This window comes from Oncorhynchus tshawytscha, linkage group LG08 (assembly GCF_018296145.1).
Source record: "Oncorhynchus tshawytscha isolate Ot180627B linkage group LG08, Otsh_v2.0, whole genome shotgun sequence".
Taxonomy (NCBI): Eukaryota; Metazoa; Chordata; class Actinopteri; order Salmoniformes; family Salmonidae; genus Oncorhynchus; species Oncorhynchus tshawytscha.
In genome coordinates this window covers 30,561,284-30,586,631 of record NC_056436.1, presented here as the reverse complement: position 1 = coordinate 30,586,631, position 25,348 = coordinate 30,561,284, and the positions used below count along the sequence as shown (strand labels likewise).

The following is a 25,348-nucleotide window of genomic DNA, read 5'->3' as shown; positions in this document are numbered from 1 at the left end:
ATAAGATTCGAAATTGCATCCATTGGGTTGCTAGATGTTCGTGTTAAGCACCTACTCATCAACCCTGACCAACCACCCTACTTTCGTTTTTGCCATAAGTAACATAATAAAATAATCATCAAAATCTGTCAATTTAATCTAGAGATATCAATGTTTTTTTTGCATTGGATGCTTCTCAATCCACATTTTCCTCCGGTGAAATGTGTCAGAACTAGAACGGTGTTTGTCAGACCCGAAAATCGATCTTCTCACGAAAATGTCTGAAGCATCCAAACGATTTGACTTACAAGACTCTATGGAAAGGGGAGATTCTCATGAACACGATGTTTTTTCCGATTTGCTCTACGACTCCTGTGACTAACAGGTACCGGTTTTAAAAAATAAATGGAAGTATGAAGGCAGTTTTGATACCTAAAGGGGTCCTAAAATTCTAAAACAAAGCTAAATGATCCATGGTATGACCATCTTAAAACAATGACATATGTCATCTTAATTTCATAAAGTAGATGACTCAGCTGTTGACTCATTTATACTCGCTTGTGTCCTATTGTCCTTTAGTAGTAATTTATACCCACATGTGAATACTTCATCTTATAACTTTTTGACAACCAAGATGACATGTTCTGTAGGCTACAGCAATGACCCGTTGGAACCAGAACTTGGCATGGACATTTAGCCTACAACACTTTTAAACTTTCGGTCCGGTAGAAGATTTGGTCAGTGCCATTAGTGATTATATGATACAGCGCACTGGCTGGCTTGTGTGTGGGTATGGCAATCCACTGCCATTTGTCGTGCTGCATGCTGGCAGTGCTTGCTAACTTGTAGTGCAGCAAGGCAGTATGTAAGCAGGCCAAAATGAATTGACAACCCAAATCATTGCGTGGGACAGATAGAAATGTGTCACGGACCGAATCCTTTGTGTTTGACATGTGTTCTAAACTTTAGTAACCCCACAGGTAACGTTGTCAATGGAACCATCGGGAAACAGATGGTGGACACCCTGGTGGAGTCCTCCAGCAATGTGGAGATGATCCTCAAGTTCTTCGACATGTTCCTCAAACTCAAAGACCTGACCACATCGGACAACTTCAAGGAGTACGACCCGGAGAGCAAGGGAGTGATCTCCAAGAAGGAGTTCCAGAAGTCCATGGAGAACCAGAAGCAGTACTCCCAGTCAGAGATCGAGTTCTTGCTCTCCTGTGCCGAGGCTGATGAGAACGACATGTTCAACTACGAGGAGTTTGTGAAGCGCTTTCATGAGCCGGCCAAGGACATTGGCTTTAACGTGGCGGTCCTGCTCACCAACCTGTCAGAACACATGCCTCACGACGCCCGTCTGGCCACCTTCCTGGACCTGGCCGAGAGCGTGATAAACTACTTCGAGCCCTACCTGGGCCGCATAGAGATTATGGGTGGAGCCAAGCGCATCGAGAGGGTCTACTTTGAGATCAGCGAGTCTAGTCGTACACAGTGGGAGAAGCCCCAAGTCAAAGAGTCTAAGAGACAGTTTATCTTTGACGTGGTGAATGAGGGTGGAGAGAGCGAGAAGATGGAGCTGTTTGTCAACTTCTGTGAGGACACCATATTTGAGATGCAGCTGGCCTCACAGATCTCTGAGCCTGACGCAGTGGAGCGTCCCGAGGAGGACGACGAGGACAGCCAGAGTGTGACGGAGGAGCCTGAGGAGGAAGAGGAGGAGAGCATGATGGAGTCTCACTCCGCCTTCACCAACTCCTGCGTCTCCATGAGGAAGAACCTGTTCAGCTTCCGCCAGCTGCTGACCTTCAAAAGTATGAGGCGGCAGTACAGGAGGTTCAGGAAGATGAGTGTGAGGGAGATGGTCCAAGGCTTCTTCTCATTCTTCTGGATGATTATCACTGGCGTCTTCCGCTTCCTTTACAACCTGGTGTGGGGCTTCTTCCATATCCTGTGGTCCTCCATGTTTGGCGGCGGCCTGGTGGAGGGGGCCAAGAACATGAAGGTCACAGACATCCTGGGGAACATGCCCGACCCCACACAGTTTGGTATCCATGGTGATGTGCTGGAGACAGAGAAGATGGAGGCGAGTGAGGCGTCATCTGTGGCAGAGATGGGCCACATGGGCCAGGGGGACAAGGCAGAGGCAGATCTGATGGCTGAGCTGCTTAACATCCAAACCAAGAGCCAGGGGGGAAAGCATGCGCCCGAGCCAGGTCTGGGGGACATGGGTGAGGTGGTGGGGGTCGACGCCCCCTCTTTAGCCAGTGCCGTCAAGCAGAAGAAGGCCAAGGTATCTGAATATCCTCAGAAATCACACATTCAGATTTATTACAAGAGTAATGTCATCTGTGTAAAATCAGGCCTCTGTTATGTGTATGTCACTGAAAATGAACTGTAGTTTAAGCCATTCTTCTCAATGTGCCACAGAACAAATTCTGTTTGGTGTAAATGCATGACATTTGGTGTCTATAGACAGGCCACATTGACAGTGTCAGTCAAAGTTAGAATTTGGAGAAAATGTGAAAATCATTCAAATGACTAAAACCATATAGTATTGTTATTTGACCTGTTCTAAATATGCCAAATGTATGATTCAACTCATTGTCGTTTGTGACCTACAGCAGTTTCTGTATCACACTATATTTAGTCTTTGGACACATTGAGTGAGTTTTTTTTTTACACATTTAATTAATCAAGTCATGTGAATACAGGAGGGAGTTCAGATGGGCCTTCGCGCTTCAGCAAACAAGTTACATTACAGCCTTATTCTAAAATGGATTAAATAAAAACATTTCCTCATCAATCTACACACACTACCCCATAATGAAAATCGAAAATATGTCTTTAGAAATGTTTGCAAATGTATAAAAAAAATAAGATACCTTATTTACATAAGTATTCAGACCCTTTGCAATGAGACTCGAAATTGAGCTCAAGTGCATCCTGTTTCCATTGATCATCCTTGAGATGTTTCTACAACTTGAATGAAGTGGTAAAGTCTGTGGTAAAGTCAATTTATTGGACATGATTTGGAAAGGCACAAACCTGTCTATATAAGGTCCCACAGTTCACGGTATATGTCAGAGCATATGTTTTTTTTATTTTTTTATTTTACTATTTTCTACATTGTAGAGTAATAGTGAAGACGTCACAACTATGAAATGACACATATGGAATCATGTAGTAACCAAAAAAGTGTTAAACAAATCAAAACATTTTATATTTGACATTCTTCAAAGTAGCCACCCTTTGCCTTGAAAGCTTAGCATCCTCTTGGCATTCTCTCAACCAGCTTCACCTGGAATGCTTTTCCAACAGTCTTGGAATTGAATTTGGAACATATATTCACATGGTTTGATTAATGAAATGTGTATATAAAAAAAACAGTAACCCCAAAGACTAAATATAGTACAATATCAAACGCTCACATTGTAGACAAACGCTTTGGCGATTTTAAAACATTTCTTCAGATTTGTCCATCAGTATGCTCACAGAAAAAGTGTACCAAAGTTTTTATTTAATTATTTCCATTATGAACATGAATGGGTTTACCAGGATTCCATGTGTTTCTTGAAGGAGGCTGCGACTAAGGAGCCTACCAACGGAGACCACAAAGCCGAGCCAGAGAAATCAGAGTGAGTGGCCTAATGTGTCCTTGATCTTTGATTTGATTCTCAGTGTGAACACAAGATGCCCTACCTGACTGAGCCGTAACAGCATTTGTTTTGCTCCTGCTGGAAGCTGAACTGATTTGGTGAGGGTGCTTGTTGTCTGTTGGTCTGTTTGTGCATCACCCTGTTTAATGGTGTGTGTTTGTCTACAGCCCAGAGGATGGGGAGAAGAAGGACCAGGACAAAGTCAAAGAGGAGGCTCCCCCAGAGCCCTCACAGGAGGAGAAGAAGGCCCCCAAGAAGAGACCGGGACTGAAGAAAGAGTCTCCAGAGGAGTTCATGGCCAGCTTCTTCTCTAGCCTGGACATCTACCAGACCAAGATGCTGGTGAAACCACATACTGATGCTATACCCATTCACATCATTTAGCCCTGTTATCATAATAGCACATTAGTGTTTGTGGTGTTGCATGCTGTATGGCATATTATTGTCTAATATATGCTTGTATGTGTTTTTCAGAACTATCTGGCCAGAAACTTCTACAACCTGCGTTTCTTGGCATTGTTTGTTGCATTTGCCATAAACTTTATTCTGCTCTTCTACAAAGTAAGTCAAACCCTATCTAATCAAATAGAGCACAGTGTTACTATTGGGCTGTCATGGATATACACTGAGCGTGTGTTGTGTCAGGTGACTGGAGATGACGGGGATGACGATGATCCAGATCCCTGGAATGGAGGTGGAGCTACTGATGAACAGGATGATGAAGGTGGGATGGAGTATTTTGTCCTGCAGGAGAGCACCGGCTACATGGCACCTACACTGCGCTTCTTGGCCATACTACACACAGTCATCTCTTTCCTGTGTGTGGTGGGATACTACTACCTAAAGGTAAATTTTTCAAACACACTCATACAGATAACTAACTTAAATGCACACATACCAAAATATTTATAATATCCCTTGAGAATAAATGTTTCATCATTATAATGGACTAGTAATAAACACAGCAGTTTTCAAGAAGTCCTTTATATTGTAATATGGGAACTAATATACCATCAATACATTATTCCCCCTTTTTCTGAAGGTGTATTTGGTAAACACCAGCGTGTGATGATATTATCTCAGACAGTACCTTGTGGGGCTGTGATCTAATGTTCTGTCTGTGTGTCTGTCCGTGTCCCCAAGGTGCCTCTGGTGGTGTTCAAGAGAGAGAAGGAGATCGCCAGGAAGTTGGAATTTGACGGCCTCTACATCACAGAGCAGCCGTCAGACGATGACATCAAAGGGCAGTGGGACCGCCTCGTCATCAACACCCCGTGAGTCATATAGAGCATAACTATAATCATCACCGCAAACTATAATCACCGCAAACTATAATCATCACCGCAAGCTATAATCATCAACGCAAACTATAATCATCACCGCAAGCTATAATCATCAACGCAAACTATAATCATCACCGCAAACTATAATCATCACCGCAAACTATAATCATCACCGCAAACTATAATCATCACCGCAAACTATAATCATCACCGCAAGCTATAATCATCACCGCAAACTATAATCATCACCGCAAGCTATAATCATCACCGCAAGCTATAATCATCACCGCAAGCTATAATCGTCACCGCGAACTATAATCACCGCAAACTATAATCATCACCACACACTATAATCGTCCCCGCAAACTATAATCATCAACTTTTTGGTATTTGAATGTAGTTTTCAGATTGTGGTTTACTTGTTTATACCAAGGTTTTTGTTTAACTCCCTGTCTTGTACCTTCTCATTGTAATAATGATATTTTCCATCCTCTTTTGTGTAGTTCCTTCCCTAATAACTACTGGGACAAGTTTGTGAAACGCAAGGTAAGTAGACAGTATTTAATTAATTATTGGTGGAATTTTTATGAATTATTCACCAGATCAATATGACTTGAACATGCACATACTATTTCTACTATTTACTCTGTTTCTCCTTGTTATCATGGCCTGCTGCTGTTAGGTGATCAATAAGTATGGAGATCTGTATGGAGCAGAGAGGATAGCAGAGCTGCTGGGGCTGGATAAGAGTGCTCTGGACTTCAACCCCACGGAGGAGACGGTGGTGAAGGAGGCATCGCTGGTGTCCTGGTGAGACCCTGGGAGAGTGGCCTATAATAGAGTTGTCGAGTTAGCATACACAGAGTGAAGTCAAAAACAGTACCATTCACATCAATCCACCTCTTTTGACAGGTTGAGCTCTATTGACACCAAGTACCAGTGCTGGAAAATGGGTGTGGTGTTTACAGACAATGTAAGTGTTCCACATTTACAAAGAGCATAATTTGGTATATGATAACACCACATTATTGTTGACTTGATCTGACTGATCTGTTTCTATGTTGTGTGTCCCTGCAGTCGTTCCTGTACCTGGTGTGGTACACCACCATGTCCATCCTGGGTCACTACAACAACTTCTTCTTCGCTGCCCATCTGTTGGACATCGCCATGGGCTTCAAGACCCTCCGGACCATACTGTCCTCGGTCACCCACAATGGCAAACAGGTGGGTGCAGTTTGGCCACCAGGCAACAGGGGTCAGTGTTGAGTCAGAGCTCTAGTTCTGCCTTGGTATTAACCATAGAGATAAAGTACATCACAGTGGAAGTAACCTGAGGTATTCTCTGTCTCAGCTGGTTCTGACTGTAGGTCTCCTGGCGGTGGTGGTCTATCTGTACACTGTGGTGGCCTTCAACTTCTTCCGCAAATTCTACAACAAGAGTGAGGATGACAACCAGCCCGATATGAAGTGTGATGACATGATGACTGTGAGTCCTTGGATTTTTCACTAACATCATAATGTGGAGGCCACACTAGTTAAAAAATAAATCAATAAATTTAACACCAGCCCAGTTTAACAATCCTGTTTGGTGCCTTGTGAATTGATCTATTGCATTTCCATTCAGCGTCACTCTCTTTCTCACCTTCTCTCTGTCTCTCTCTCCTCCATCAGTGCTACCTGTTCCACATGTACGTTGGTGTGAGGGCAGGGGGTGGAATCGGGGATGAGATCGAGGACCCCGCGGGCGACCCGTACGAGCTCTATCGCATCCTCTTCGACATCACCTTCTTCTTCTTTGTCATCGTCATCCTGCTGGCCATCATACAGGGTACGTACTGTACTAATCTGGATCACAGGAGGCAGTATCTGGGACAGCGAAGGGGACCAGGGTGAGACCCAGCAGGGTCAGTGTCACTCTGGCTCCCTGGTGTCAAAGTCACCCTGCTCCCTATGGGCTGGAAGGGGCTGTGAAACGGGCTGTGTAGGGAGAGGATTAATCACCCATAGAGAGAGACCCATAACTCGGTCTGTCTGTCTCCACCAGGCCCTTACACACAGGCCCTTAATGTTTCTCTCACAGTCAGAAAGCCTCAAACTTTCCAATGGTTTTTCCACCTCAGACAGAGACAATCAGTCAGCCTCATGTCTCTCCCACAGACACTCAAACTGACTGCTCACCTCACAGTAAGTCTAGAACACACAGACAGATACAGCCTTTACCCTAAAACAAGTAAAAGTATAGATACCTTAATAGAAAGTTACTCAAGTAAAAGTATAGATACCTTAATAGAAAGTTACTCAAGTAAAAGTGAGTCACCCAGTAAAATCCTACTTGAGTAAAAGTCGAAAAGTATTTGGTTTTAAATATACTTAAGTATCAAAAGTAAATGTAATTGCTAAAATATACTAAGTACCTAAAGTAAAAGTATAAATAATTTCAAAACTATTTGTGTTTAGTGAGTCCACCAGGCCAGAGGCAGTAGTGATGACCACATGTTCTATTGATAAGTGCGTGAATTATTTGACAACTTTCTTGTCCTGCTAAGCAATCAAAAAAAATACTTTTGGTTGTCAGGGAAAATGTTTGGAATAAAAAGTACATTATTTTCTTGAGGAATGTAGTGAAGTAAAAGTTGTCAAAAAAATAAATGGTTGTGCTAGAGGAGTTACTACAGACTACTGTACCAATTGGATATCACGAAATTGGGAAGAAAAGGGACAAAAACAATATTCAGTTCCAGTCAAAAGATTGGACACATCTTCAAGGGTTTTTCTTTATTTGTACTCATTTCTACATTGTAGAATAATATTAAAGACATCAAAACTATGAAATAACACATGGAATCATGTACTAACCAAAAAAGTGTTAAACAAATATATTTGACATTCTTCAAAGTACCCACCCTTTGCCTTGATGACAGCTTTGCACACTCATGGCATTATTTTAACCAGCTTCATGAGGAAGTCACCTGGAATGCATTTCAATTAACAGGTGTGCCTTGTTAAAAGTTAATTTAAAAGGAATTTCTTTCCTTCTTAATCCATTTGAGCCAATCAGTTGTGTTGTGACAAGGTAGGGTTGATATACATAAGATAGCCCTATTTGGTAAAAGACCAAGTCCATATTATGGCAAGAACAGCTCAAATAAACAAAGAGAAACGACAGTCCATCATCACTTTAAGGTCAGTCAATGCGGAAATGTCAAGAACTTTGAACGTTTCTTCAAGTGCAGTCGCAAAAACCATCAAGCGCTATGATGAAACTGGCTCTCATGAGGACCGCCACAGGGAAGGAAGACCCAGAGTTACCTCTGCTGCAGAGGATAAGTTCATTAGTTACCAGCCTCAGAAATTGCAGCCCAAATAAATGCTTCACAGAGTTCAAGTAACAGACACATCTCAACATCAACTGTTCAGAGGAGACTGCGTGAATCATGGCCTTCATGGTCGAATTGCTGCAAAGAAACCACTACTAAAGGACACCAATCAGAAGAAGAGACTTGCTTGGGCCAAGAAACATGAGCAATGAACATTATACCGGTGGAAATATGTCCTTTGGTCTGATGTGTCCAAATTTGAGATTTTTGGTTCCAACCGCTGTGTCTTTGTGAGATGCAGAGTAGGTGAACGGATGATCTCTGCATGTGTGGTTCCCATCGTGAAGCATGGAGGAGGAGCTGTTATGGTGTGGGGGTGCTTTGCTAGTGACATTGTCAGTGATTTATTTACAATTCAAGGATCACTTAACCAGCATGGCTACCACAGCATTCTGCAGCAATATGCCATCCCATCTGGTTTGCGCTTAGTGGGATTATAATTTGTTTTTCAACAGGACAATGACCCAACACACCACCAGGCTGTGTAAGGGCTATTTGACCAAGAAGGAGAGTGATGGAATGCTGCATCAGATGACCTGGCCTCCACTATCCCCTGACCGCAACCCAATTTGAGGTGGTTTGGGATGAGTTGGACCGCAGAGTGATGGAAAAGCAGCCAACAAGTCCTCAGCATAATGTGGGAACTCCTTCAAGACTGTTGGAAAAGCATTCCAGGTGAAGCTGGTTGAGAGAATGCCAAGAGTGTGCAAAGCTGTCATCAAGGCAAATCTAAAATATATTTTGATTTGTTTTTAACACTTTTTTTGGTTACTACATGATTGTACATTTTGACTGGTGTGTGTATATATATATATATATATATATATATATATATATTTTAGAGGAATTAAATTCCTTTATGTTTTAATTAACCAATTCAATTAAACACTCTGCCCACTCCTAAGAATTTGTAAGACACTTATTTGCATAAAATGGACAGAGACCAGTCTCAAAATCAATCTGTAGCATTTATTCTCGAGAGTACTGAACATGATACAATTTACAACAGGTTATAAACTGAAAATGATGTCATTAGGTTTCAAACTGTCCCGTCCCTCCTCCACTCCGATACAATGGTAGTATAGTTCTCAAGCCTTCCTACATCGACCCCCACCAGTATAGATAATTTATGACCAAGCCAAGGCCTTCCTGTGTAGATAAGCATTCTAGCCAGTCTGACGATAAGTTCATTCGTTTCTACCAAGGAACAGACAGTCATTGTTCTAATTCTTGATTATAATTACACACATTATATTCAGTCCTAGTATTAAAATAAAATTCATACATCTATACAGTAACATAATAGTATTCTGATTAGTCAGTCCTGATTGAAATGTATACATAATTAGTCATTATTGATTAAAAAAATCCCTTAACAATATATATATATAGTAAAGTACAGTTACTCCAAAAAAATACTTTAGTAGTACTTTAAAGTATTTTTACCTAAGTACTTTACACCACTGCCTAAAGTGATGCTGCTTCCCATAGTCAGCTGCTGTTCAACCATTGAAATATTTTACACTGCAATACAAAAAGCTGTGGGGGGGAGGAGAATTGTGTTAAGTTGCCCTGTCCATAAAGAGACATCTTCACTGGTTGTGTGTCTGTAGGTCTGATCATTGATGCTTTTGGAGAGCTGAGAGACCAACAGGAGCAAGTGAAAGAGGATATGGAGGTGAGAGACTTTGGTTTACTTTCATCTGTAGTGCAGGTCAACAGAAGACAATGTTTGAGTGTTTCATCTATTTTTCTCCTCAGACCAAATGTTTTATCTGTGGCATCGGTAATGACTACTTTGACACGACGCCTCACGGCTTTGAGACACACACCTTACAAGAGCACAACTTGGCCAACTACCTGTGAGTATCTAGACTGAATGTAACCCGGCACTTAAAAGCTAGACTTTTTTGTCTCTGAAGTATCAATTAGCCGACAGGTCTTTCATCTTCCTGCATATTTATACCCACTTGTTTACTATTAAACCACCTGATGGATGGCTTTTACACAACAGTTGATTGTATCTATGCCCCAGTAAAAAAAAATTAAACAGTGCCCATCAGCCAGCATTCTTCCACCCTCTATAAGCTCAGTGCTCATCTATTATTTCTGTGCTAGCTAGCTGGAAAATAGGAAGCCATGTGGTCTTCATCTGCCCACTCAGTCAACTGGAGGAGGACATAACGCTAACCTTACTAGCTCATTTGTTTAGGTTGATTGGAAAATAGCTGTGTGATATCATCTTATGTATGCATCATACATTTTGATTTGGTGTGCAGTGGAACTCAGTACTCTGATGGTTGAGGATAAGACACATGGATGATTGATAAGATCATCAAGAACATTATGCTCGAATGAGGCTTTAATTTCCTCCTGTTATAGCCATTTGTAGTTGTGAAAGAGGTCAGTTGATCTTTGAGATGTTGAATGATGCAAGTGAAATATGACTGTGGATCAAGTGGTAATTTTCATGTATTTCAAATCTATTTGACTTGACAGGTTTTTCCTGATGTATCTTATCAACAAAGATGAGACAGAACACACCGGTCAGGTATGGCGCTTGTCACTCTTTTGACCCCTTTGTCCTGTGAAAAGGTTGTCATATCAGGACCCAAAGTTAACTGTGACTCACCAGTTTTTAGGCTCGGCTCATTTGCTGCTATAGATTGACCAGTCTTTTCATCTGCTTCCTCCAGGAGTCATACGTGTGGAAGATGTACCAGGAGAGGCTCTGGGACTTTTTCCCTGCTGGAGACTGTTTCAGAAAGCAGTATGAGGACCAGCTTGGATAGAGCTGACAGACAGGTCGCTGTCATCCTACGGACTGGACTACAGTCCTACAAAGAGCTGCTCCAGGTACACTCCCACTTCCTCCTAACAGCTAGCTGATGACGGTTGGTAACCATTCACCGGCCTATTGCCTCCTCTAAATGTGTGAGACTAGAGGAGAGGGGAGATGCTATCTTCCATGTGATGGAATAACCATTTTCACATCAACGTCAAATGTACCTGTACATGTTACCTTTGGTACAGTGCCAACCTCCAAGAAAGTGACTATATTACAACCTGCCCAGACAGATTTCAGTTTTGAACATTTTTTTCTTTTTTTTTGACAACGTGTTGCCTTTTCCTCCACATAACCCCGAACCATTGCACAATTATTGGTCTTTTTGAGAAACACTGGGTTGTGTGGGGTTATGGGACAACATGTGAGTCTTGGCCTGTTGCAATATGCACAAGAAGACTATTTCAATATTTCAAGAATGTTGAAAATGAGACTTATGCCAAAAGATAGGTGGGCAGATTTTTACAGAGAGCATACTGTATGTGATTTAACAAAGTTTAAAAAATGTTGTTCGAGTAATGTGCTTTCAGATATGAAGTATTGATTATAGAGGACTTAAACAAGGGGAAATGTTGATTATATGATAAAAATGCCTGAATCAAGTACTTGATGAAGTGCCTTATCTACATTACAACGGAGCTATGCAAAACCATGTGTTTTTCTTTCTGCAATGGATGTGCAGTAGTTTTCCTGGACCAGAAACAAGCAGCTGTTCAGAGTCATTACTTTGTGGCTTATGTTTTTAATTTGAAAATGGATGAGCAGTGTTGAGTATTTTGCCAACTGCAGAATCTACACTTAGAAAAAAAGGCTCAGGATAGAACCAAAAAGGTTGCATTGCTTGCTTCATATACTGTATGGCAACCTTATAGGTTCAATATAGAAGCCTTTTGCAGGGTTCTTTGATCAGAACCCCAGGGTTCTTCACTGACCCAACATTGGTTCCATATAGAACCATTGGGTTCCATATAGGGTTCTATATGGAACCAATTTCAGTTCTATATATAACCTTAAGGGGTGCCATATATGACGCAAGCATGGAACCCTTTTTGGTTCTATCCAGAACCTTTTTATCTAAGAGTGTAACTGCAAACGAGTATAAATTACACACTCGTCTTAGTATATCATATGTCCGAATTTATTAAACACCTTGAAACAAAAAATAAATTGCTATTGTATGGCTATTTGTATGTAGTAGCATTGCTGAACCGTGCATTTCCCTGAAGGACAAATAAATAAATCAATTAAATAACTGGAGTCACTTCACACAGTGTTTCTTGTTGGATTTTACTATCTATCTTTTTTGCTATAGTTAAGGACAAAGTATGTCGCCTACAGTACAAACTACAGCAAAATTGCGTGTAATATCTCACTGTCCAGTTGGTCCTTTACTGACACCTAATCACCTCCCGATGTGACTCGTGAGTTCATATCAGGGGATTTAGCTTCTTTTTTTTAAGCATTGCGTCATTTCCCCTAAAAGATAATGGGCATGTGAAGCTGAGCCTGGCTCTCCTTTACCTAAGCACTCTTTGAATGACAAATATAACCTACAGTTTAGGCCTGACTGTTAGGTGTTAGCTAGGGTGGCTTTGAAGGTTTACCACATTCAGCCTCCACATTTAGTATTTAAATTTGTATTATCAGTAAGGTAGGACTGATTATACCAGTAAGGTATAATCAGTCCTAGCTTTTGATTTTAGCTAGTAGCTACTGAATAGTGTTGGTCAGTCCAGTCCTACCTGGGTGCAGGAGGCATGCAGGAGATCAGCAGGCTGGTTCCCTGTCTTGGCCGATGGGAGTTTTATCCCTAGTACTCACAGTGCCACCTGTCAGTTCGTATTATGTCCCTCCCACCTCAGGGGGCAAATTTATTGAAAATGAAATATCTCATTTACATACACTGCATGACCAAAAGTTGGTCCCCTCTTTGCTGCTATAACAGCCTCCACTCTTCTGGGAAGGCTTTCCACTAGATGTTGGAACATTGCTGCTGGGACTTTCTTCGATTCAGCCGCAAGAGCATTAGTGAGGTCAGGAACTGATGTTGGGTGACTAGGCCTGGCTCGCAGTCGGCGTTCCAATTCATCCCAAAGGTGTTTGATGGCGTTGAGGTCATTGCTAGACTTCCATGTTCAAGTCTTGCCATAGATTTTCAAGCCAATTTAAGATAAAACTGTAACTAGGCCACTCAGGAACATTCAAAGTAATCTTGGTAAGCAACTCCAGTGTGTTTGGCCTTGTGTTTTAGGTTATTGTTCTGCTGAAAGGTGAATTTGTCTCCCAATGTCTGTTGGAAAGCAGACAACCAGGTTTTCCTCTAGGATTTTGTCTGTGCTTAACTCTATTCCATTTATTTTTATCCTTAACTCCCTAGTCCTTTCCGATGACAAGCATACACATAACATGATGCAGCCACCACCATATGAAGAGTGGTACTCAGTGATGTGTTGGATTTGCCCCAAACATAACGTTTTTTATTCAGGACATTAAGTTAATTTATGCATATTCAATATTCAATGTCTGCTGATAATATGCAATGTCTGCTTTTTTTGTATCCATCTGCCAATAGGTGCCCTTCTTTGCAAGAAATTGGAAAACCTCCCTGGTCTTTGTGGTTGAATCTGTGTTTGAAATTCACTGCTTGACCAAGGGACCTTAAAGATAATTGAATGTGTGGGGTACAGAGATGAGGAAGTCATTCAAAAATCATGTTAAACACAGTTATTGCACACAGTGAGTCCATGCAATTTATTAGGTGACCTGTTAAGGACATTTTTACTCCTGAACGTATTTAGGCTTGCCATTACAAAGGTGCTGGATACTTAAAAACACAATTCCTCTTTGACATTATAGGGTATTGGGTGTAGGCCAGTCACACACAATCTACATGTAATCCATTTTAAATCCAGGCTTTCTGTTGGCACTGGTATTGTGTATAACCTTCTCAGGCATGAAACATGGAATGTTTCCCAGATAGCTCACGCCCACATCCAACACCACAACATGACACAGAGAACATGAAGATTTACAGCACCTGCTACACAGCCCATTTCTCAACCTGCAACTAAGAATAGCCTACTGTATGGATGCTACGGCAGACATGGCTGGGAATCGATCCTGCAGCTCTCCGTAACATCGCTGATGGCCCGACCAATGAGCCAGCAGCAGAACACAACCCACACCTTTTAACCCCTTCTCCTGCGACCTCATATCATGCACGCTGGACAAACAAGACTCAGAAATGACCATGTCATTATCTCCCACAGAATGGGAACTGAGAGAGAGGCTATTAACAAGGGCCATTATAATGTTTCTTGTCACATCTCAGTGCACCTGGTGTCTGACCTTCTGCTCCGTCTGGTCATTCAGCAAGATGCATGGCCGGACACCGGATGACCAAGGGACAATGACCATACTTAAGGGACATATTCCACTTAATTTAACCACACTCCTATTCGAGACCTGGACCCCATTGACTAAAATATTTACAAGCCACTTTACGAGTATTATTGTCAAGTGGTAACTTAATAATTTTGTAGAGCCAAGAGAACTACTGAAATATGTCATGTACAGTGCCTTCGGAAAGTATTCAGAACCCTTGACTTTTTTGTGTTACAGCCTTATTCTAAAATTGATTAAATTGTTTTTTTTCCCTCATTAATTTACAAGCAATACCTTAGAATGACAAATTAAAAACCATTTTATAGACATTTTTAGCTAATGATATAAAAATGACATCACATTTACATAAGTATTCAGACCCTTTACTCAGTACTTTGTTGAAGCACCTTTGGCAGCAATTACAGCCTACACCTGTATTTGGGGAGTTTCTCTCATTCTTCTCTGCAGATCCTCTCAAGCTCTGTCAGGTAGGATGGGGAACGTTGCTGCACAGCTATTTTGAAGTTTCTCTAGAGATGTTCTATTTGGTTCAAGTCCGGGCTCTAGCTGGTCACTCAAGGACATTCAGAGACTTGTCCCGAAGCCACTCCTGCGTTGTCTTGGCTGTGGGCATAGGGTCGTTGTCCTGTTGGAAGGTGAACCTTCGCCCCAGTCTGAGGTCCTGAGCGCTCTAGAGACAAGGATGTCTCTGTACTTTGATCAGTTCATCTTTGCCTCAATCCTGACTAGGCTCCCAGTCTGTGCCGCTGAAAAACATCCCCCCACAGCTTGATGCTGCCACAACCATGCTTCACCGTAGAGATGGTGCTTGGTTTCCTCCAGACTTGGCGCTCAAGTTGGCATTCAGACCAAAGTGTTCAATCTTGGTTTCATCAGACCAGAGAACCTTATTTATCATGATCTGTGAGTCTTTAGGTGCCTTTTGGCAAACTCCAAGCGGGCTGCGGTGTGCCTTTTACTGTGGGGCTTCCATCTGGCCACTCGACCATAAAGGCCTGATTGTTGGAGTGCTGCAGAGATCGTTGTCCTTCTGGAAGGTTCTCCCATCTCCACAGGCAAACTCTAGAGCTCTGTCAGAGTGACCATCGGGTTCTTGGTCACCTCCCTGACCAAGGCCCTTCTCCCCCGATTGCTCAGTTTGGCCTGGCGGCCAGCTCTAGGGAGAGTCTTGGAGGTTCCAAACGTCTTCCATTTAAGAAGGATGTGTTCTTGGGGACCTTGTTTTTTTGTACCCTTCCCCATATCTGTGCTTCGACACAATCCTGTCTCGAAGCTCTACAGACAATTCCTTCAATTTCATGGCTTGGTTTTTGCTCTGACATGCACTGTCATCTGTGGGACCTTATATAGACAGGTATGTGCCTTTCCAAATAAATTGAATTTACCACAGGTGGACTCCAAGTTGTAGAAAAATCTCAAGGATTATCAATGGAAACAGGATGCACCTGAGCTCAATTTCAAGTCTCATAGCAAAGGGTCTGAATACTTCTGTAAAAAGGTATTTTTGTTTTTGCTTTGTCATTATGCTGTATTGTGTGTAGATTGCTGAGGATTTATTTAATACATTTTAGAATAAGGCTGTGATGTAACAAAATGTAGAAAAAGTCAAGGGGTCTGAATACTTTCCGAAGGCACTGTATATTGTCGTGTCTTTGGCTATGCCGGATTAAGTGATATGCTATTCTATAAAAGCATTTTTCTGTAATTAATATTACCTGATTTAAGCTACTCAGGTAAATAATCAACTAGAAAGTCGGGGCACCACGAAAGAGTGTTTATAGAGCTGTTATCTTCCGAATAAACTCCTGATAGACCTGGTAATATTTTACGTCAGTAGCAGTCAATATTTAATCCTCACCTTATTTAGTCTCATCTGAAAGTTGTAAATTCTTGGTTATCTTCACGAACCCTGGCTAACAAGTTGAATCAGCAATACAAAATTTGGTTTAATTATTTATTTACTAAATACCTAACTAATCACACAGAATTACATATACACAGAATGAATCATACATTGATGGACCTGGTGAAAGGAGCCGATATAGCGGCTGGTTACACAAAGAAAGGGGGGGTTTGAGTGAAAGAGTGGGAAGACTGAGGAACAAAGGGAGAAGCTATGCTATCGTAAATACAGTATATATGCATTCTAAATTACCGCCCATTTTAAAAAGGAAAATGCAATAAATATTTACTCTGAGCTGCGCTTCGGTAGATTGGTTGTCGATGGAAGGCCGGTTTGTCCTTTGAAGAATGTCTCTTGCTGAACTGGAGCATGGTAGAATGTCCATCCTGTCTCCCAGTAGCACTGTCTTAGGCGTCTCACAGTACGGGCATTGCAATTTATTGCCATGGCCACATCTGCAGTCCTCATGCCTCCTTGCAGCATGCCTAAGGCACATTCACGCAGGTGAGCAGGGACCCTGGGCATCTTTCTTTTGGTGTCAGTAGAAACTTAGTGACCTAAGCTGCAGGCTAAAGGTAAATCTAGACTTGGTTTCCTCTATTGTAGTCAATTGCTCCTCTTTCACCCCAGATGCCATACTAACCCTGATTCAGATGACCATCCTATCCATGCTGGATTATGGAAATATAATTTATAGATCGGCAGGTAAGGGTGCTCTCGAGCGGCTAGATGTTCTGTACCATTCGGCCGTCAGATTTGCCATCAATGCTCCTTATAGGACACATCACTGCATCACTATATACTCCTCTGTAAACTGGTCATCTCTGTATACCTGTCGCAAGACACACTGATTGATGCTTATTTATAAAACCCTCTTAGCCCTCACTCCCTCCTATCTGAGATATCTACTGCAGGCCTCATTCTCCACATACAACATCCGTTCTGCCAGTCACATTATGTTAAAAGTCCCCAAAGCACACACATCCCTCGGTCGCTCGTCTATACAGTTTGTTGCAGCTAGCAACTGGAACGAGCTGCAACAAACACTCAAACTGGACAGTTTTATCTCAATCTCTTCATTCAAAGACCCAATTATGGACACTCTTACTGACAGTTGTGGTTGCTCTGCGGGACGCTCTCCCGAGCCCGTACGGGAGTTGTAGCGATGAGACAAGATAGTAGCTACTAACAATTGGATACCATGAAAAAGGGCTAAAAATTTAAATAAAACTTCTGCTTAAGTGGATGAGTTATTGGTACAGATTACCGTCATTTAAATCTTAATTACAGCTCAACTGACTGGGAGTCCCACAGCGCAAGAGGGACTTAATGAATGAAGAAGGAATATTTGCAATCAAAGCTTGTGTTCAAGATGAGATTCATTTTAAAGCAAGTTACTGTATGAAGAAAGGGCTATTTTTAAACAGAGATGATTAAAATGGTAGTTTAGGAGATATACTCTACAGTAAAGGGTTTATCCTTTGAAGGTGAAGGTGACCTGAAACTCAGGACTCGGAGCTTAATCTGAAGGGTGTGTTCTTTGTGCAGATTGTGACTGCACTGTGGCATTGTTTCTGTAAAAAGAGGTTAAGCACATCAATTGTAGGCTACGAAAGTATTTGTGACTGTATAGTATTTTTGTGGGCATATACTGGCTAGTGTGTGTGCGTATGCTTGCATGTGTGTGAGTGGGCTGACACGGTGCCCTCTGTCTGTTCTCTCTTCAGTGCTGGCAGTGTACTCCTGTGACAGATGTGGCCCTCCCTCCAGCACCTTCTCTCCAAAGATGGATACAGTAGAGAGAATGAAGGGATGTGAGAGAGTGAAAAAATTGTTAAGAGGTAAAAAATAGAGGGATACAGTAGAGAGACAGATGGAGAGATGATGGTGCAGTGTGTTAGGAGAAAGAGAGGTGCATTAGATTGAGAGATCTCAGGAATACACTGTTTTAAATCCATATTTTCCTTCCCTGATCTCATCTTTCTTTCACAGTGCATATTTTCTGTAACTTCTCATATGGTCAGTGCATTCTAAGACCTGATTTAACAGGATTGCGGGCTCATGGTGGGTTCGATCCCGCCGTTGTTCTAGAAATTGGAGTAATTATGTAAGTGCTCTGTGGGACTGGGTAAATCCTCACATCCGCTGGGGTCATGACCCTGCGCTCTCAGGGACTGAGCCTGGAGTTGATGTACAGTAGGCCTTAATATGTCTGGGATACAGATAATTTCATGACACTTGAAGTGACACATTAAACAGCTATACTTGTACTATTGCTATTTCTACTGTTTCCTGTCAGATCATTCACCCTCATTGACACAGAGGGCAGGGGGCAGTAAAGCTGAATAGTGGAGAAGGATTCACTCCAACATCATTCTAAGTAGGTGTAAGTGTTATTGTGCTGCAACACCGCTCGATCCCAGAGAAGTTCAATTTGGTCAAAGGTATGAAACTCTTGTGCTTTCTAAGTTTCGCACTCTGCTCTGCGACTCCCTGCTGAGAGTTTACATGTTTGAACATCAGGAGACAAAAAATAATGGCTCCGTTCAGTGCTGAGGACATCTCCTTGGAGAGAGCAGCTTTCAACAATCCTCTCGTAGTGACTCATTCACTAAGCTACATTCAAATGGATGTCAGAAAGGACACCATCACACGATTAGATTATTGATAAAATAATTTAAATGTTGAAAGATAATGATGAAATAATTCCACTCTGAAACCTTATAATTGTATGAAATGGATTAGAATCATAAATTTATAATCTGATGATGTGTGTAGTTTTAGTCAGAATTAGGTTAAACAATGTGTCTGTATAGTGGAAAAACACACTGTCTGAGCAAGGCTTAGCTTCGGAGCCGACCTGGCTAGGCCTCTGAGAGACTTGGGAGAGGACAGGGAGTACTTCTCAAGGTCTCAGGTCAGCTAGGCCTCTGAGAGATCTTGGAGAGAGGACAGGGAGTACTTCTCAAGGTCTCCCTAATCTCGGGGGAATGGAACTGTCGGCTGGGTAGAGATACAAGTGGTGAGAACTGGGGAGAAGGACAAAATTCACCTACTGTTTCACCTATGTATGTGCGTAGGATACCTACTGTTTGTGTGGAAGTATGTGCACAGCTATAAAATTGATGTTTTTGTATTCTTAACTTTCGAACGTTCTCTGAATAAACTGTACTAGCCTTTTGCATAAACTGAGTCTTTGACTAATTATTATTAAACCCATGGTCTTACAAACCTCAGGGATTGGACAAAGCTATTGATTGATTGATAGTTATTATCATTGGGATTGAAAATTCCCATGACAATTATGCCTGCACACTTCAAGTTGAGCGTTTGCTTTAAAAAATAAATAAATAGCAAAGGCAATGTTTTTACATTAGCAGCCCTTGTGGTATTGAATTATTCACACCCTAATAGCCATTTACACTCATATCTGGCATAGTCCACTGGTATATCAACACCAGTTAACAGCATCTTCTTCTCAAAGGCCTTGTGGTGTAACGGGACATCCTTGCCTGTGTGTTTTTCTTAAAGAATGGAACAGTAGTCCTTGTCTGGGGGGGATCAGTTACAAGGTCAGAGACAGGTGATGTAGCCCTGCCTGCAGAGTAAGAGGATGCTGCAGGGGGGAAACCACAGTAGCCTACTGTAGAGGTGAGGTGAGCTTTGCTGAGCTGAATTGAGCTGAGGAGGGGCAGGACTCCCCGTACTCCACTGGTGTTCTATTGCGCCGATACGGGAACAGGTGAGGTGAACCTAGATTTGTCCTAAAGCCAAGCACAATGAGGAAGGGAGTACAGGGGAGCAGGATGACGTTTGGTACCTGGCAGCATTTTGGAGGTGACTGAATAAACTCCTGACCTTTACTTCAGATTTAGATTCAGCACCACATGGTGTAGCAGCATGAGACACATCCCTTAGAAGATTAGATGGAAGAGAGAGGGCAGTGTTCACAGACATTACACTTATACACTCATGGCCCACTCAGCAGAACCATTGTCTTTTCTCTTTGAAACACCGCTAGTTCTGTCTGGTTCCACAACCTGCCATCTATCCACCAGCCTGGCTCTGGGGTTAGGGACAGTTCCACAGGCCCAGGGCTGAGCCGCCATCCTGCCCAACTGGGGAGGTGAGGAGACAAGCTGGCTTTTAGCAGCAGATGGTACTGCTACACACCTACACAAGGAGAGAACATGGTGGGAGTGGAGACACATATATGTGATAACACCGGCACCAACACACTATTCCCATTTACACCTCCTTTTCTTCCTCCTTCTATTCTCAGAGCTGCCGATGAAGGAAGCGACCAGCTGTATTATTTCAGCTCTATGACTCTCGGAAATGTAACCAGCATTTTGGGCCTCCCTTGAATTGTTCTGTTTTCAACTCATTTTGCTGTGTCAAACATTTGTCTATTAGCTTGGTTTTGCATTGCTAAACCTGCTTCCAACTCTGGCTTTATATTTATCTCTTGGCTGCACAGTGAACTGAAGGGATTGGAATGGATTGCTTTAATCTGGATAACAGTAGAGGAGGTCAGGGATGAGCATAGACATGTAATACAGTAATTATCCCTAATTATTAAAGCAGCATCCAACTCTGATAGCTTGTCCTGAAAACCTCTTCCCTCAACAGAATGCTCCTCTAAGAGATGAACAGTACTATACCAAACATTAGGAACACCCTTACTTAAAGCACAAACAAAAGTAGGGTGGTTGGTCAGAGTGGATGGGTAGGTGTATAAAGCGAACATCTAACATCCCAAAGGTTAGCTAATTAGCAACTGCTTACTGCTTTTTAGCTACTTTACAACTACATAGCATGTTAGCTAACCCTTCCCCTAACCTTAACCCCAACCTTAACCCCTAACCCTTAGCCTAGCTAACGTTAGCCACCTTGGAATTCGTAACATATCATACCAAATGGATGATGGACATCCACAAATGAATTCACAACTTACGAAACACAACGTATCATATACAGTAAGTGTTCCAAATGTATATTCACGATGTTACAGGTTGCTTTTTTAAATAAAAAATGCATATATTCCATCATTTTAAATGCTACAAGCCAAAATGCTTTTGTAAATGGCACTGCTGGTACTACACCAGCCAGCATCCATAAGCTATCTGGACTGGATCCTGGTCAGGGGGAGCCGTTAAGCCATATGGCACAAAAGTCCAATGCCTTTGGGCACCAATGTTGTTTAGCATTGACTGATGAGGTCACAGTGCTGAGCAGAGCACTATGCAGTGCAGAGAGATGCATAAAGAGCAAGATCCAATACCAAGACTCTCTAGTAAACAGCAGGAGATTACGGCATGATGTGAACTAAAACACATCTGATGCACTGTATGGGGTTAGGCTAAATCAAATGCTGTGCGCCAGAGCTTGATGATGTACTTAGTGGTTGGCCTTCATATAAAAGAAGATGGCTTTATTATGGGAAATGGCTATATCAACGTGCTGTAAAAATGATTAAATGCAGTACTTTTTAAAAAATTGAATGAACAACATTTTTGAATCCACATGAAAAGGCTAGTTGAGAACAAGCACACTCTATTTTGAGAGATTACCTTCCAACTCCCTACACAGGTTAGTATTTGATAAAAAGGACATTGTGCAATTGGGCATGTTTGAGTTTACAGTAATAGCTACTATTCAGGTCCTGATTGTGTTCTCCTCTGGTCCTCCTGGGTTTATACTCCACTCTCTCTCCTCTGGCCCTTCTGGGTTTGACCTCCACTCTCGCTCTCATCTGGCCCTGATGGGTTTGACCTCCACTCTCGCTCTCCTCTGGCCCTTCTGGGGTTTGACCTCCACTCTCCTCTGGCCCTTCTGGATTTGACCTCCACTCTCTCTCTCCTCTGGCCCTTCTGGGTTTGACCTCCACGCTCTCGTTCCTCTGGCCCTTCTGGGTTTGACCTCCACGCTCTCGTTCCTCTGGCCCTTCTGGGTTTGACCTACACTCTCTCTCGTTCCTCTGGCCCTTCTGGGTTTGACCTCCACTCTCTCGTTCCTCTGGCCCTTCTGGGTTTGACCTACACTCTCTCGCTCCTCTGGCCCTTCTGGGTTTGACCTCCACTCGCTCACCTCTGGCCCTTCTGGGTTTGACCTCCATTCGTTCTCCTCTGGCCCTTCTGGGCTTGACCTCCACTCTCTGTCCCTCTGGTCGGGGATAGGAGTTGCCTCTTGCATGTGTTCTATGTTCTTCTCACCCTCCGTGTTGGCTTGGGACACTCAAAGTGGTGCGAGAAACAGCAGTAGATTATTAGCAGCCTACAGGCCGGCAGGGGTGACGGACTAGCTGCCTGAGGGCTTCGTTAGCAGGCTCCAGCCCCGAGGCGGTCCGTTTTAGGTTCAAGTGTCAACGTCAGCTGCCCTCTGAGAGATGACACCTCTCCCCTGAGTGTCTCACAACCAGTCTAAAACAATCTACATCTCTAGATTGATCTAAATACTGTACATCAAAGAGAAATCTGTGTTAGTGTATATAATACCAGAACCATTCTGTACCTTTAGGCTCAGTGGGGATTTCCATGTTGACCGTGGCCAAGCCTTTTCAAACAGGCCTTTGTGCAGACAGTCGATTAGGAGCTCTTTGGTTAACAGCTGATGAGGAGAGGCTATTTTAAATCTGGGCACACAGACAGATGGTGGGGTCCTCCCAGCAATGCCCACCTGTGTGAATTATCCAAGGTGACTGGCTTGGTTTAGTTCTCTAATCACACACATCCTAAGCACAGTTCAGCCTTGGCCAATTAGCACGCGGCACCCTGGGACCCAGACTCTCATCAATAAACCATTACCACATTATTTATAATTAAAATTAAACATTCATGCCTCAAAGACAAAAAATGGGGACAGTTATAGGCTACCACATTAATCCATCCACCACACGCTGCGATGGAAGAAAGCATTGACTTTGAGGGACAATTTCAGGACAAGCAATGCAATTTAGGTTTACCTTCATTTCAATATTTACTAAGTCGCCAAGCTAAGTAATGCAGTAATTATGACAGCCATTGCGTTAGGAAGTCTCAAAAGCCTGCAGAAGCACATTTGTTTACTTTTCATTCATTCAGCATTTCTTTGGCTGCTCAGCCTAGCAGCCAGTCACTGTGTGGGGCTCTCTGCTTCAGTCAAACACATCATAAAAGCAGGGAGGCTAAAAACAGCTAATGACTATGGAGGAGACACACTCCACACCACGGTTATAAAGTTTCAGGTATGGAACATCCTTAAAAGGAGAATCCATACAGACACAGACAAGCTAGATAACCGGTGAGCCATACATGTGTAAAGCATCACCCTACTTAGTGTGCACATGCATCACCCTACTTAGTGTGCACATGCATCACCCTACTTAGTGTGCACATGACTGGAAACAGAGCAATATGGCAAGCCTGGTTTGATGCACATTGTTAATGTAATTAACCGTGTGCGTGTGTGTGTTTGTGAGTCTGTGTGTGTGTGTGTGTGTGTGTGTGTGGCAGAGGTAACTTTCTAGAGTTCACTGGGATGTTGCTGCTCTTCTTTGGTGGATACAGCATGCATGCATGTCAGACTCTTCGATGAGTACCGGGCTCCTAAAATAAACGGCCTCATCATATGGCCCAGGAGACTGCCCTGATGGTGCTGAGAAGACGCCCTGCAGGCAGGGACCCACTGGAGACTCCTGACAGTCATCTACCCAATTAACATTCAGCGTACAGCCCAATGCTACAGGCAGCCAACACTTTCAAAGCAACATGATTTCCATCAACAGCAAGGAGAGGTACTCCAACTGTGGTGCCACTACCAACAACAGAAGGACACCATGCATGTCCAGACATGTTAGCATCCACAGCTTGGAAATTGTTTTGAAACCTGAGGTTGAGAATCAATGCTTTCTGAACAAACAATTCTGGACAAATTGAGATTATTCCTGCGAAACAAAATGTGTAATTTATTTTATTTTGTAATTGCGTTCTGACTTGCAGATCTAACTGAGGGGTAGAGAAGCACTCTATACCTGAACTTGTCTGGACCTTCAGTAGCAGTGCCAAGGAGAGGTCCTCCTGTCTCAGCCTCCAGTATTTATGCTGCAGTAGTTTATGTGTCGGGGGCTAGGGTCAGTTTGCTGGAGTATATCTGGAGTACTTCTCCTGTCTTATTCGGTGTCCTGTGTGAATTTAAGTATGCTCTCTCTAATTCTCTCTTTCTTTCTCTCTCTCGGAGGACCTGAGCCCTAGGACCATGCCTCAGGACTACCTGGCATGATGACTCCTTGCTGTCCCAAGTCCACCTGGCTGTGCTGCTGCTCCAGTTTCAACTGTTCTGCTTGTGATTATTATTATTTGACCATGCTGGTCATTTATGAACATTTGAACATCTTGGCCATGTTCTGTTATAACCTCCACCCGGCACAGCCAGAAGAGGACTGGCCACCCCTCATAGCTTGGTTCCTCTCTAGGTTTCTTCCTAGGTTTTGGCCTTTCTAGGGAGTTTTTCCTAGCCACTGTGCTTCTACACCTGTATTGCTTGCTGTTTGGGGTTTTAGGCTGGGTTTCTGTACAGCACTTTGAGAGATCAGCTGATGTACGAAGGGCTATATAAATACATTTGATTTGATTTGGTGTATGCCAGGCTCATAAAAACAGAACACTGACGCGAAGCTGACTGGCCCGGAACCACTCCTGGCTTCTCACAGCTTCACATCCCATAATGACTGTGAAAACGCTCTGTCACCTTTCGTGAGTCACACATGGTGTCAAAGCTTTTAGGACGTCACTCCCAGGCATCAGTGCGTACCACATGGATTAGGGCAACTAGTGAAGAAACACAAGAGGCAGGACAAATAGCAGCAACGTTTGTTCTGTCTGTTGTTCAGAGTGTCTGCAAGCTCAAACATGTCCACA

The 25,348-nt window shown here is 42.8% G+C and overlaps 1 protein-coding gene across 1 annotated transcript in view; it reads left to right on the top strand.

Moving 5' to 3' along the window:
- Positions 1 to 12,400, top strand: part of LOC112256660 (ryanodine receptor 3) — a 162,539-nt gene extending 150,139 nt beyond the window's left edge. Inside the window, exons 88-103 of the mRNA XM_024430062.2 lie at positions 960 to 2,272; positions 3,559 to 3,617; positions 3,806 to 3,980; positions 4,113 to 4,199; positions 4,284 to 4,484; positions 4,782 to 4,912; positions 5,425 to 5,467; positions 5,604 to 5,731; positions 5,834 to 5,894; positions 5,999 to 6,145; positions 6,273 to 6,407; positions 6,593 to 6,749; positions 9,912 to 9,976; positions 10,060 to 10,160; positions 10,798 to 10,849; positions 10,995 to 12,400. Coding sequence (XP_024285830.1) covers positions 960 to 2,272; positions 3,559 to 3,617; positions 3,806 to 3,980; positions 4,113 to 4,199; positions 4,284 to 4,484; positions 4,782 to 4,912; positions 5,425 to 5,467; positions 5,604 to 5,731; positions 5,834 to 5,894; positions 5,999 to 6,145; positions 6,273 to 6,407; positions 6,593 to 6,749; positions 9,912 to 9,976; positions 10,060 to 10,160; positions 10,798 to 10,849; positions 10,995 to 11,090 — 2,951 coding nt within the window. The 3' untranslated portion in view covers positions 11,091 to 12,400. The remainder of the gene's footprint in view (positions 1 to 959; positions 2,273 to 3,558; positions 3,618 to 3,805; positions 3,981 to 4,112; positions 4,200 to 4,283; positions 4,485 to 4,781; positions 4,913 to 5,424; positions 5,468 to 5,603; positions 5,732 to 5,833; positions 5,895 to 5,998; positions 6,146 to 6,272; positions 6,408 to 6,592; positions 6,750 to 9,911; positions 9,977 to 10,059; positions 10,161 to 10,797; positions 10,850 to 10,994) is intronic.
- Positions 12,401 to 25,348: the final 12,948 nt, after the last annotated feature.